Here is a 14,623-nt window from a genome sequence, read left to right on the forward strand (position 1 = left end):
TATTCATTGTACAATTATCCTTTAAATGAAACCAAAAATATTTCCAAATTTAGGAGAGTTCAAAAGTTATTTAATACAAAGCAGAACTTTTGGAAAGAAAAAATATGCATTCTATTTGCTAAAATGCCATCACAGGTTCTCTGTTGTCTGCTCTGATGATCTGTTCACATAAACCTCAGAGTTGCTGCTTTTTTGACTAGTATTGTTGGAGGTGGGATCTGTTGCTATAGGAGAAAGAAAAGAAGTAAGAAAAAGGCAAAGAATGAAAGCTGACATCTGGTTGATGAAACCTTTTGCCCCCAACAGTTCTGCCACAGAAAGGGATGAATGGCTAGAAGCGATTTCCAGGGCAATAGAAGAGTATGCCAAGAAAAGAATCACCTTCTGTCCTAGTAGGAGTCTTGATGAGGTATTGTCTTCTTTTTTTTTTTTCTTTTTTCCCAGCTCATTTCAAAGTTTTTACCCTAAGCATTTCACAGGGGTTTAGGAAAGCAACGTGTGTTTCAGAGAATGATTGGACTGGACATCAGAGAGTTACTCTACAGATTAATGTCTCATTTCAACACTAAAAGTTTATCCTTCTGTTAATGTCTCATTGCCCATCTGTGATCAGATATAGCATATTCATGTATTTTCCCAGCTATAAAACTTCATTGTAGGAAATTTAGAAAATACGAAATAATTTAAGGAAGAAACTAATCAGTTGCCATTCCACTACCTCAGGCATCATTTTAAGTTAATTTTGCATTAGAAGATTTTTAGATTGCAGCTAATCTTAGTATTCTGAGCACATGAAAAATATAATAGCCCATATTTCTTTTTCTCCTTTTTTTTTTTTTTGAGACGAATTTCGCTCTTGTTGCCCAGGCTGGTGTGCAGTGGTGCTATCTTGGCTCACTGCATCTTCTGCCTCCAGGGTTCAAGTGATTCTTCTGCCTCAACCTCCTGAGCAGCTGGGATTATAGGCCCGGACCACCATGCCGGCTAATTTTGTATTTTTAGTAGAGACAGGGGTTTCACCGTGTTGACCAGGCTGGTCTTAAACTCCTGACCTCAGGTGTTCTTCCTGCCTCGGTCTCCCAAAGTGCTGGGATTACAGATATGAGCCACTGCACCTGCCAATAGCCCATTATTTCATCCTCATCTTTTTTTTTTTTTTTGAGATGGAGTCCCACTCTATCACCCAGGTTGGAGTGCAGCAGTGCAATCTCCGCTCATCGTAACCTCCACCTCCCAGGTTCAAATATTATTTTTCTCCTGCCTCAACTTCCTGAGTACCTGGAATTACAGACATCTGCCACCACACCTGGCTAATTTTTGTATTTTTAGTAGAAATAGGGTTTCGCTGTGTTGGCCAGGCTGGTCGAGAACTCCTCACCTCAAGTGATCTGCCTGCCTTGGCCTCCCAAAGTGCTGGGATTACAGGCCTGAGCCATCTCACCTTACCCTCATCCCCATCTTAGTGGTAGTGTGAGACGCCACTGCCGAATAAAAAGGCAGGCAGTTTGCATGGGGATAATAATCAGAAGTTGCTCTTGTTCCGCAGGCAGACTCAGAAAATAAAGAGGAAGTTAGTCCTCTTGGATCAAAGGCTCCCATCTGGATTCCTGATACCAGAGCCACAATGTGTATGATCTGCACAAGTGAATTTACTCTCACCTGGAGACGACACCACTGCCGGGCCTGTGGAAAGGTTGGCAAGGATAACACCTGTCTCCATTGTGGTCCTTACTTTCTTCAGGCTGTACATAGTGAGGAAGAATATTTCCCCTCATAAATCATTGTAGTTCAAGAATAACAATAACAATTATTATTACTATGTTAATGGAAGAAAACATGAATGGTGTTTTCTCTAAATATTTAGGGACAGAGAGAATCTTCTTAGGGAACTTCCACCCTCCTACTTCAGTTACATTAGAACATCAGTAATAAATAACTTTGAATCAATCTAAGAAATCAACAATTAAATAGGCCCTCACATTTCAGCTATTATTTAAACTGCCTCTCTCTAGTACTAAGTATCTATAGTATTCAGTAGGGGGAATGTTCAGTGTTGAAGTTATCCCTAGTGATGTTTCTAAGACTTCATGTTCTCATTAGTAAAATGGGTGCAGAAACAGCAACATCAGAGAGTTACTCTGAAGATTAAATGGGGTTCTATTTAGAGAGCATTTAGCACAGAGCCCAAGAACTTGGTAGAGAAGCAGAGACATGGTCGTTGCTGCAGCAGTGATTATTATGATGACAATGATGGTGATCAGTATACTTCACAGGCCTTCTTGCATGCCAGGTACAGTTCTAAACATTTTGTATATATTTACTCCTTTACTTTATTATTTTATGTAGTCAGCCCTTTGTAAGTAATAATCTGTGGCCTCTTCATCTTACAAGTGTGGTACCATGCATTAGTTTACTGTATGCCCGAACTCCATAGAGTTATTATTGAGACCAAATGAGATTCAGTGACTGTGAAACTGTTTTGAAAAGTGGATGGCACGGTAAATTGTAACATACTTTATGGTTTGGAAACACAAGTTATTCTAATGAAATTAACAAAATAATTCCAATGTATTTTCAGATTGTATGCCAAGCTTGTTCATCCAATAAGTATGGCTTAGATTACCTGAAAAATCAACCAGCAAGAGTATGTGAACATTGTTTCCAAGAACTGCAGAAATTAGGTAATATATAAATAAAAATTTAACAAAAAATTCCTTTATTCCCCAGATGCTTTCAAACAAGCTTCTGACAGAAACACCTTTGGTACATTAGCAATATGATTGTTGATACTTATCTCCAAATTTGTAGTAAGCTTTCTTAATTCATATCTTCTTGTAATTGTAGGAGAGGTTGGCCTGAAATTTGGTTTTAGTCTGTGAAAAAGATTTTGCTAAGAAAACCATAGGAGTGTAATTACACGGTAAAACAGTAAAAGAGAACTTTAACTTTCCAGTAATTTTGAAGTCTATCGTTTCACAGGATAGCGTGCTCATTACAAATCATTTTATCCATATGTAAAGTAATTCTCTATGGAAGTGCATTAGATGGCACTTCGTTAGCTTAATTCTAGTCAGTTGAACCCTAATATATATGTGAATGTGCAGCTTTTTGACCAAATACAAAATGGTACTTTTTATTTCCCTGCTCATTATTTACAGGTATCCTCCATTAAAGTGAATGCAACTTAGCAGGACTGCTCAGGTCTGTTTTTTGGGAAGGGATTTTTAGTTCAATTCCTGAAACCTATAGGATCTAAATTTTATTTTATTTTATTTTGTTGATTGAGATAGGATCTCACTCCGTCACCCAGGCTGGAGTGCAGTGATGCAGTCTGCAACCTCTGCCTCTAGGGTTCAAGCAATTCTCCTACCTCAGCTTCCTGAGTAGCTGGGATTACAGGCACGTGGGACCATGCCTGGCTAATTTTCGTATTTTAGTAGAGATGGGGTCTCACCATGTTGGCCAGGCTGGTCTTGAACTTCTGGCCTCAAATGATCCACCTGCCTCAGCCTCCCAAAGTGCTGGGATCACAGGCATGAGCCACCACGCCTGGCCAGGATCTAAACTTTTAAAAGTTTGTTCTTCATTTCCCTGAAGGATAGGTTTTCATTAGCAAGGAGGAATTTCTAAGTCAATAAAAAGTGGATGACATGCTATTTCAGAGCCTGCATATTTCTAGATTAATAATTTATTATTATCTGTATACATTTTCCAAGAAGACCCATCCATCTCTTCCTTTATGTTCCTCCCTTTAGTCTGGGTATATGCTATAAGCTGCAAACATTCAAAATTTGTCTTTGAATTCTCCTTCCTCATCACCTATACCCATTTTGTCAGTAACTTGTCAATTTTATCATCAAAAATCTTTGTCTTGATTTCTCCATCCCAGCCCTAAGAAGACCTCCATTATTTCTCATCTAGACAACTATAATAATCTCCTAACAGGTTTCCCTGCTGTTAGTCCTTTCTCCTTAGTACTGTCAGATATAATCTTTTTTTTAAATTTAATCTGGTCATGTCACTCCCCAGCCTAAAACGTATAAACAACAATCCAGGTTCCTTCAAACCAGCCCCTTTAAAAAAAAAAAAATCTGGCCTCATTATTCTCCAAATAGATGATTTAATTTCATACCTCTCTGCCTTTGCTCATGCTGACCTCTTGGTGCAGTGTTCCTCCTGCTTGTTTTTGTTTTATTCTTTATTTGTTTGTTTTTTTGAGATGGAGTCTCACTGTCTCCCCCACTGGAGGGCAGAGGTGCAATCTCTGCTTACTGCAACCTCCACCTCTGAGTTTCAAGCAGTTCTCCTGCCTCAGCCTCCCAAGTAGGTAGGACTGCAGGCATCTACCAACGCCCATCTGATTTTTTGTATTTTTAGTAGAAATGGGGTTTCACCATGTTGGCCATGCTGGTCTGAAACTCTTGACCTCATGATTTACCCGCCTCAGCCTCCCAGAGAGCTGGGATTATAGGCATGAGCCACTGCGCCTGGCCCCTCCTGCTTGTTTTAACCTGGCAAATTCCTATTCTTTCATGGCCAACTTAAACATCTTATCTTTTCAACTTTCCCTGAACCACTGCAATCAGAATTCATTACTTCATCCATGTCCAGTTGCCCCTTTTTAACTACTTTTGTTCATTATAGTTGATCTGGTATCTGGACACTTAACAATATCAGGATTCTTTGGGATTTAAGTAAATAGGGAAGGTTTTTTGGATTTTTTTTTTAAGTTAGTAGTATAGTCACATGTTTCATAATTCTAAAGACACACAAGAGTAATCTTTTCACATAGTTTAAAGTTCAAAAAGTATAAAACCATAGAGAGTAGAAAGTCTTCCTTCCACTGACCTCCCAGCCATCCATTGTCCTTTTCCAGGAGCTATCAATGTTGTTTCTTAGTGTCCTTCCATGGATACTTTATGCAACAATGTCTGTGAATTTGAATGAAATTGAATTGCAAAATGCTGAGCATTGACTACATAAGTGTGCCTCATTTGTTTTAGATCACCAGCACTCCCCTAGGATTGGATCTCCTGGAAATCACAAATCTTCAAGTGCCTTATCATCAGTCTTACATAGCATTCCATCAGGGAGGAAACAGAAAAAAATCCCAGCTGCTCTCAAAGAAGTAAGTGTTTCCATTAAACTTGCAATGTGATAGAGGCTGAATTATTTATATGCATATAATACAGTTTTTCTTTCATAAAGGAAGATGTCATTTCCCACAACTATTAAGTCATGAATTTTAATACTGATGATGGATGTGGCTGATGCCTCACAATGGTGCTTGGTCTCCCGTCTGACCTGAGTCATTTAGAAAATGGCTGTTGAAAAGTTTAGAGAACATTTAATAACAGTGATAAAAAGTAAAGATAAGTTGGACACCATGAATTTTTAAAAATGACTTTGAGCAGAACCCTTGCCAAAGGGAAGAGGTCCACAGAATATTTGGGGCGTTGATCTGCACAGTTTATTTGTAGGTGTTGGTTGATTATGCAGAGCTGGTATCACTGGTAGTAGGTTGTCTTTTCTTTAAACTTAAAAGAAAATTTTAAATAGTGATAATAGACTATATGCCTAGACCTGCTAATGGTGTAAACCACAGACATTATTGATACCCTATCCAAGTTCCTCAAATTTAAGTGTCAAAGAACAAAGAGCATTGCCATTTGGCTACTCCATTATGGTCAATTTATTAACGAGGTCCACCTGTGCTAGTTTTGTGGCCAGAAGAGTAGTTTTTAATTTGGTTCTCTTGTGGAAGCAAAGAACTCTAAAAATTTGATCAAGATCATGTTTCTTATGTAAAGTTAAGAGTATATTCCCAGTTGAGGCTGGTCCAAAGGTAGTGAGTTATCTCGATTGTTCACAGTCAGCTACAGATTGAATTCCCTGTCTACTATTTCCCCCCTTCTCACTACTGCACAAAAAAGAGGATATTTCCAGTTGAAATAATATGAAGTGATTTATAGCCAGTCCCAGGAACTAAGAAGAACAGGACTTGGCTGGGGTGCAGTGGCTCATACCCGTAACCTAGCACTTTGGGAGACCAAGGCAGGCAGATTGCTCAAGCTCAGGAGTTCGAGACCAGCCTGTGCAACATGGCGAAACCCCATCTCTACTAAAAAATACAAAAATTAGCCAGGTGCAGTGGCACATGCCTGTAGTCCTAATCCCAGCTACTTGGAGGCTAAGGCAGGAGGCTCGCTTGAGCCCCAGAGCCAGATGTTGCTGTGAGCTGAGATCGTGCCATAGCAGTTCAGCCTGGTTGACAGAGCCAGATTCTGTCTTTCAAAAAAAAAGGGAATAGAACTTAAGGTTGTAATTGCCATGTTTTATATGAAACTGATTAAGTTTCATACAAAAATGAATGATCTCTTCCTCAATTCCTGAATCCACATCTGCTTTCAGAACTTTGAGGTTCTTACTCAACTCAAATGGTTCTCAGTTCTCTGTAAATTTTCACCTCTCTATACTGATGTCAGTTTCTAAATGTAATTCTTAAAATTTGCTCCCCTTTACGATCTAAATTCCACAGCATTGATTACGAAACACTTTACAGCCTAGTCTAGGCTAGACAGTCTAACTCCAATCCGATTTTATACATCTTTCCACCCATCCACACAAACAGGCCTTCCACTTCAAGCCTCTATTTGCAAATGCAGCCACTTGTTTTACTCCACTCATTCTCAATATGCCCCAGCCCCATTGCATCAGCATCACTTGAGAAATTATTAGAAATTTTTGGGCCCCACCCAAAGTCTGCAGAGTGAGAAACAAGCACTTCTGGTGATTCAGATAGATAAATGCTAAACGTTGAGAATGTCTTCTTTGCTCCTTTTGCAGTCAGATGGGAGAAATTAATACATCTAGCTGGTGCTATAAAAGTCAATATATAGTATTCCCCTTGGGAAGCTATGTTTTATTGTTGTTGTTTTGTTGGGAGACAGGGTCTCTTACTGTTGCCTAGGCTGGAATAGAGTGGTGTGATCATAGCTCACTTAAATTGAGCTCCTGGGATCAAGGGATCCTCTCACCTCATCTTCCCAAGTAGCTAGGACTATAGACACATACCACCATGCCTGGCTAATTTATTTATTTAATTCTTTGAGACAGTTTTACTCTATCGTCCAGCTGGAATGCAGTGGCGTAATCTCTGCTCACTGTAACCTCCACCGTCCAAGTTCCAGCAATTCCCCTGCCTCAGCCTCCCAAGTAGCTGGGACTACAGGTGCATGCCACTATGCCCAGCTACCCAGCTAATTTTTTGCATTTTTTAGTAGAAACAAGGTTTCACCATGGTGGCCAGGATGGTCTCCATCTCCTGACCTCATGATCCGCCTTCCTGAGCCTCCCAAAGTGCTAGAATTACAGGCTTAAGCCACCACGCCCGGCCATTTATTTTTATTTTTAGGGAGAGAGTCTTGCTGTGTTGCCCACGCTGGTCAGGAACTCCTGGAGACCTCAAGCAATCCCTCCACCTTAGCCTCCCAAAGTGGGATTACAGGTGTGAGCCACTGTGCCTGGAACTTGTTTTTTGTTTAATTGAGGTGAAAATTGCATAACATAGTTAACCATTATTTTTTATTTTATTTCTGCATTTATTTATTTTTTTCGAGACACAGTTTCGCTCTTATTGCCCAGGCCAGAGTGAAATACCTTGATCTTGGCTCACTGCAACCTCTGCCTCCCGGGTTCAAGTGATTCTTCTGCTTCAGCATCCCAAATAACTGAGATTATAGGTGCCTGCCATGCCCGGCTAATTTCTTGTATTTTTAGTAGAGACAGGGTTTCACCAGGCTGTCTCTACCAGGCTGTTGGCCAGGCTGGTCTCAAACTCCTGACCTCAGGTGATCCACCCTCCTTGGCCTCTCAGAGTGCTGGGATTACAGGCATGATTACCGCTCCTGGCTTTTATTTATTTAATTTATTTATTTATTTATTTATTTATTTTTGAGAATAACCATTTTAAAGTGTACAGTTTGGCAGTATTTAGTGTATTTACAATGTTGCACAATTACCATATCTTTCTAGTTTTTAAACTTTTTTGGGTGGTGGGGGGGGAGCACAGTGGCTCATGCCTGTAATCCCAGCACTTTGGGAAGCCAAGATAGGTGGATCACCTGAGGTCAGGAGTTTGAGACCAGCCTGGCCAACATGGTGAAACCCCATCTCTACTAAAAATACAAAAATAGCTGGGTATAGTGGCGGCTGCCTGTAATCTCAGCTGCTCAGGAGGCTGAGGCAGGAGAATCGCTTGAACCTGGGAGACAGAGGTTGCAGTGAGCTGAAATTGCACCGTTGCACTCCAGCCTGGGCAACAAGAGCGAAACTCCATCTCAAAAAATAAAAATAAAAAAAAAAACTTTTTCATCACCACATAAAAACACCCTGTACTCCTTAAGTAATCAGTCCCAAGCCAGAGGTAGTAGCACGGGCCTGTAATCCCAGCCACTGGGGAGGCTGAGGCGGGAAGATCACTTGAGCCCAGGAGTTCGAGTCCAGCCTGCACAGTGTAGTGAGAAAGCATCTCTTCCCCTTTGTCCCCTTTCTTCACCCTTTGGTAACCTCTAATTTACTTTATGTCCCTCCGGAGTTGCCTCTTCGGAATATATAAATATAAAAGGAATCATACAATGGATGACCTTTGTGTCTTGCTTCTTTCACTTAGCACAATGTTTTAGAGGTTCATGGAAATTATAGCACATATCATACTTTGTTTGCTATGTCTGAATAGTATTTCATTGTTTGTGTATACCACAGTTTATCTATCCATCCATTGTTGAATATTAGGTTGTTTCCACCTTTTGCCTATTATGAATAATATGATAGAAATATTCATGTACAAATTTCTGTGTGGACATATGTTTTCATTTATCTTGGGTATATACCCAAAAGTAGAATTGCTTGCTCATATGGCAATTCTATGTTTAACTTTTCGAGAAACTGGGAAGTTGTGTTCTTATTCTAGTCATGTTTAAAATATTTTTAGAAACTCCTCTTTTTAGAATTACATTTAGAGCCTCAGTACTCTCAGGAATGGCAGACTACATATTTTGAGATAGGTTTTTTTTTTTTTAATTTCAGTTGCTCTCAGGGTACCTGTGGGTTTTGGGTACATGGATGAGTTGTATAATGGTAAAATCTAAGATTTTAGTGCACCCATCACCTGAGCAGTATACAGTGTACCCAGTGTGTAGCTTTATAGTCCTTCACACCCACCCTGATTTATTTTGTAAGTAAACAAATCATTGGAAGAAAAGTTTTGTGGATCAGTTAGGTGAACGCCAGTTTTATTTTTAAAAATACAGGTCTAGTCAGCCAGGCATGGTGGCTCACACCTGTAATCCCAACACTTTGGGAGGCTGAGGCGGGTGGATCACAAGGTCAGGAGTTCAAGACCAGCCTGGCCAAGAAGGTGAAACCCTGTCTTTACTAAAAATAGAAAAATTAGCTGGGTGTGGTGGCATATGCCTATAATCCCAGCTACTCAGGAGGCTGAACCAGAAGAATCACTTGAACCCGGGAGGCAGGGGTTGCAGTGAGCCAAGATCATGCCACTGTACTCCTGCCTGGGTGACAGAGTGAGAGTTCATCTCAAAAAAAAAAAAAAAGTATGTAGGTCTAGTCATGGGTATTCAGTATTATGGTTGATCTTCTTGTGTGGCTGACAAACTGATCGTAAATTAGTATAAAGGAGGAATGTAATACATTTTGAGCCACATTAATAACAACTTAGATAAGAACATAGTAGGATTCCATTATAACTGTATTTTAAGCAAAATCTCATTTGAATGTTAAGCATTCTAGTTGGGTTTTTTCTCTTTTTTTCACTAAGATAGGAAACAATTCATGTTTTAAAAAATATTACTTGGTAGTCTTTGTAAGGATATATTTATATAAACCTACTGTTGCCTAACAAATATTTCTAATTTAATGTTATGTCTTAAATTTCCCAGTAAACAATATATAATTATTTTCATGTAATTTATAAGAAATTAATATAATTCATCAATTAATATGTGATTAAAGATATACTTTTAAAATTCACAGAGCCCACCTGTGTTAGTTTTCCACTGTTGCATAATAAATTACCACAAACTTATAGATTAAAACAACATACATTTATTATTCCAGGAGTCCAGGCATGGCATAGCTGGAACTCTGCAGGGTTATAAGCAAAATTTTGGCAAGTACTGAGTTCTCATCTAGAGGCTCAGCTGAGGAAGGAGTCTGCTTCCAAACTCATTCAGGTTGTTGACAGAATTCATTTCCTTGCACTTGCAAGACTGGGGCCCTGGCTTCTTACTAGCTTTTGGCTGGAGGTCCTCAGTTCCTTGCCGTGTGGCCTCTCAACATTGCTGCTTAATTGTTCAAAGCCAGCAAGGGAGAAAGTTTATCTAGAGTGTTTCCTAACAAGACAGAGTCATAGATAATGTAGCATGATCATAGGAGTGACATCATATCACCTTCATCAAATTCTCAGTTAGAAGCAAGTCATAGGTTCTGTCCACACTCAAGGGGAGGAGATTGTATGACAGTATGACTCTCCACGACAAGGGTCATGGGAAGCCGCCTTCAGCATATGCCTGCCATACCATTACTAAGGTAGATCCTAAACTCTTCCTACATTTATTTATTTATTTATTTATTTATTTATTTTCTTGTGAGGGTGTCTCGCTCGGTTGCCCAGGCTGGAGTGCAGTGGCACAATCTTGGCTCACTGCAACCTCCACCTCCCAGGTTCAAGCAGTTTTCTGCCTCAGCCTCCCGAGTAGCTGGGACTACAGGTATATGACACCACACCCGGCTAATTCTTCGTATTTTTAGTAGAGATGAGTTTTCACTATGTTAGCCAGGATGGTCTCCATCTCCTGACCTCGTGATCTACTCACCTTGGACTCCCAAAGTGTCTTCCAACATTTTTAAAAACACAACTTTGAATGACCATATTAGAATCAATAGGCCAGGCACCATAGCTCACGCTTGTAATCTCAGCACTTTGGGAGGCCAAGGCGGGCAAATTGACAGCACCCTGGTAAGCATGGAGAAATCCCATCTCTACCAAAAATATAAAGATTAGCGGGGCATGGTGGTGCACGCCCATAATCCCAGCTACTCAGGAGGCTGGGGCACGAGTCACTTGAACCCAGGAGGCAGAGGTTGCAGTGAGCCGAGATCATGCCACTGCACTCCAGCCTGGGTGACAGAGTGAGGCTCTGTCTTTAAACAAACAATCAATAAAAGTTTACTGTCTTTTTGCATAGTGATGAAAGTATTTTCAATGTTTTATGAAGTAAAAATAAGCCTCTTTTCTTCCTCAACATAATTTGGGAAGCAAAGATTGATTCTTAAAAATGAGCCCCCCTAATGGTAGAATTTTCTGTTTATTATTGTGTTTATATGATTTGTAGAAGTCAAAAAATGTTTTTTAGGAACAGAATTAACGGTTCAAGTAATTTTCCTTAATGCCCCTAAATAAGAGCAATAAAAAATATACAGTCTCCAAATCCAGCTTTTAGAAAAGCATTTTAGTCTTCTGGAACTCTTTTTCTTCACCTGCCAACCCAGAAAACACAAATGAACCCACAAAGAAAGACCTTCTCTTCCCAGTTCTTCCCAGAGTCGAGAAAAGCTAGGTTGAGAGGGCGGAAAAAAAGAAGAAAAAAGAAACACACCCGAACACATGCAGGCACAGTTAAACCAAGCAAAATTCTATAACTGCCTCTAAAATGATTGGTCTTTCTCTCTTTTTTTGCTCATGTTAATAGCAAAGTTCAATTTGCATAGTAGCACTTTGTAAATATGTTTCATCCTGAAACATTCTATCATTACAGTTATTGCTTTTAGCACCTATTGATTGCAAATAATTTTGCTGTTTTAATTTGTCTGAAAACCATTACACTTTGTATGGTACTTTCTAATCTAGGTATCAGCAAACACAGAGGATTCTTCTATGAGTGGCTACTTGTACAGATCAAAGGGCAATAAAAAACCCTGGAAACACTTTTGGTTTGTCATAAAAAATAAAGTACTATATACATATGCTGCAAGTGAGGTAAGTTCTGAAATCTAAAGATGAGGAATTTAGAGGTTTGTGGTTACAATATTTTAAAAATCCATTTGTTTCATATATGATTTTTTGCTTTGCTTTTGGATGGGGGAGGTGTTGTTGCTGTTATTTTTAATGTGAATGGTGTACCTGGAGAGCACTTTCTGAAATGTGCTAGGAATTTTATTAAAATGCAATTTTTTTTGTATGTTGTGTGAACTAATTACTTCATTAAAGGCAGAGCTGTGGCCAGGCACGGTGCCTCACACCTGTAATCCCAGCACTTTTGGGAGGCCGAGAAGGGTGGATCACCTAAGGTCAGGAGTTCGAGACCAGTCTGGCCAATATGATGAAATTCTGTCTCTACTAAAAATATAAAAATTTAGCTGGCCGTGGTGGTTGGTGCCTGTAATCCCAGCTACTCAGGAAGCTGAAGCAGGAGAATTGCTTGAACATAGGAGGCAGAATCTGCAGTGAGCCGAGGTAGCGCCATTGCACTCCAGCCTGGGCGGCAGAGTCAGACTCTGTCTCAAAAAAAAAAAAAAAAAAAAAAAAAAAGACAGAATTGTGTTTCTGCTAAGCTCTCTTGTACTCCCTTTACTGTCATCCTCAGATTGTAGTGATCTGATAGCAGCATAGATAAGACAGGCTTTTTGGATTATAAACAATTTCTAGCAGTTTACTCTAATTTTGTCCTTTTCTCCTGTCTGATCACCTTATGTTTCACATGCCTATGAAAACCAGTGCTCTAGGGTCCATACTTTTCCTTAGTGGGATCCAGGTAAATAGCTTACCGTTCTGAGCTGTTTTCTGCATCCATAAATAGAAGTAATTTCTATTGCTTTGCCTTCCTTGGTTGAGTGAGGATATTGTGAAATTCAGATGTGAAGATGCCAAAAATTGTGTGCCACAGTGCCTGGCATATTAGGGTACCTAGTGAGGGAGTGGCTCAATGAATATTGTTGAATAAATGAAAAATGAATAAGTTGTTAGAATTATCATTGCTTAATATGTGAATATTGAAATTAAATTAGAGCTATTGTAGATCAAGAGTTTTCAAATCAGAATTTTTGTCTTAATCTAAAAACCTTTCTCCATTTGTGTTTTTTTAAATTAGGATGTGGCCGCTTTGGAGAGTCAGCCTTTATTAGGATTCACTGTTATTCAAGTTAAAGATGAGAATTCAGAAGCTAAAGTATTTCAGTTACTGCACAAAAACATGTTATTTTATGTATTCAAAGCAGAGGATGCTCATTCGGCTCAGAAGTAAGTAATCTAGCCATATTTTTCTTTTATTCATGAGATTGCAGTTTTTTAATGGTTGCTTGTAAAATGACCTACTTTAAGGCATGGGGACAACTCAAAATTTAAATTAGAGATTCTAATTGGAAAGATTTAACATATTATTCAAACTCTTCAGAATGGTTTTAGAGACAAGGCAGGGGTATCCGGAATATTTTCAGGCGGCAGAGGGGAAAAGAAAATAGGTAGTCCTATACAAAGTGTTTTGTCCACACATGACCTCAGAGGAAGCAGCATGATGCTGCTCTGCTCAAAGGAAGGAAAGCTAAGGCATTTGACCTCTCCTTCTATGAGGGTAAGAATCTTCCCTTGAAACATTCCAGGGCTTTGGCAACGCAGCTATTCAGTTGTGCCACGGAACAGCAGGAGTTTAAACAGCTGCTCACTAACTTCTTTGGGGAAAAGGTCAAACGCATTAAGAGACTCCCATGCTGTTCCCAGTAACTGAGTAGAAGGAAATGGATATCAGTTTAGATGGCAAAGCTATTTTGAAACAGTCTCTTCAGAATTTGAGCAAGAATCTTTCTTTAGGTGTTACCATTTGCTTAACATAGAGATGCATCTCTGTGAAATCAGTTATCATTTGAACAAAGTAGTTCAGTTCATCTCTCTTTGATTTGATTTTTACTTGGCCTCACAAAATGATACATTTCTGTTTTCAGGAAGAGGTGTTCATGTGTTCACCATAAGCTTAAAAGTGCATGGAAATAAAAAAGAATGCTTTGAGTAAGCGAGGCTTTTAGTTTCTTAAGGCTTTTAAGATTAATGTACCAGAATTACACACATCCCTGAATGCCAACCAGGTACAATGTTACAAACACTCTATAGGACTCCTTTTTCAGTCTATTTTAGGATATCCAACAGTATATAGCTGTTCTTCCAAATATTTTCTTTTGGCTGCTGAAGAATATTTTTAAATTATGTTACTTAACTATCTTTTCTACAAAAATTATTTAGACAAATTAGTAATTGCCCTAAGATTCTGTCAGATACCACCTTCCTTACAGTTTTCATCTGTATTCATCAAACTGAAAAAAATTACTGCTTTTCAATATAAGTCATCTTTTGCTTATATCATTGAGTTGACAAGATAGAAATGCCACCAAAACAGAATTAAATATAGCTGGGTAAAGGAAATCAGCTTACTTGTAATTTAGAATTGACCCATGCTAAATTATAAGTTTTACTTTATTAATGTTATATGAGTTGCTTTTTAAAATACATGACAGAATATTAAAATGTATTAATTTTAGTGGAAAATTTGGGGAC

The 14,623-nt window shown here is 39.0% G+C and overlaps 1 protein-coding gene across 1 annotated transcript in view; it reads left to right on the forward strand.

The window, feature by feature from the left end:
- Positions 1-14,623, forward strand: part of FGD6 (FYVE, RhoGEF and PH domain containing 6) — a 151,587-nt gene that overhangs the window by 129,824 nt on the left and 7,140 nt on the right. The window contains exons 15-20 of the mRNA XM_003929577.4: positions 307-409; positions 1,547-1,693; positions 2,579-2,681; positions 5,004-5,128; positions 11,930-12,058; positions 13,170-13,318. Of these exons, the coding sequence (XP_003929626.3) occupies positions 307-409; positions 1,547-1,693; positions 2,579-2,681; positions 5,004-5,128; positions 11,930-12,058; positions 13,170-13,318 (756 nt within the window). The remainder of the gene's footprint in view (positions 1-306; positions 410-1,546; positions 1,694-2,578; positions 2,682-5,003; positions 5,129-11,929; positions 12,059-13,169; positions 13,319-14,623) is intronic.

This window comes from Saimiri boliviensis, chromosome 7, assembly GCF_048565385.1.
Source record: "Saimiri boliviensis isolate mSaiBol1 chromosome 7, mSaiBol1.pri, whole genome shotgun sequence".
NCBI classification, from domain to species: Eukaryota; Metazoa; Chordata; class Mammalia; order Primates; family Cebidae; genus Saimiri; species Saimiri boliviensis.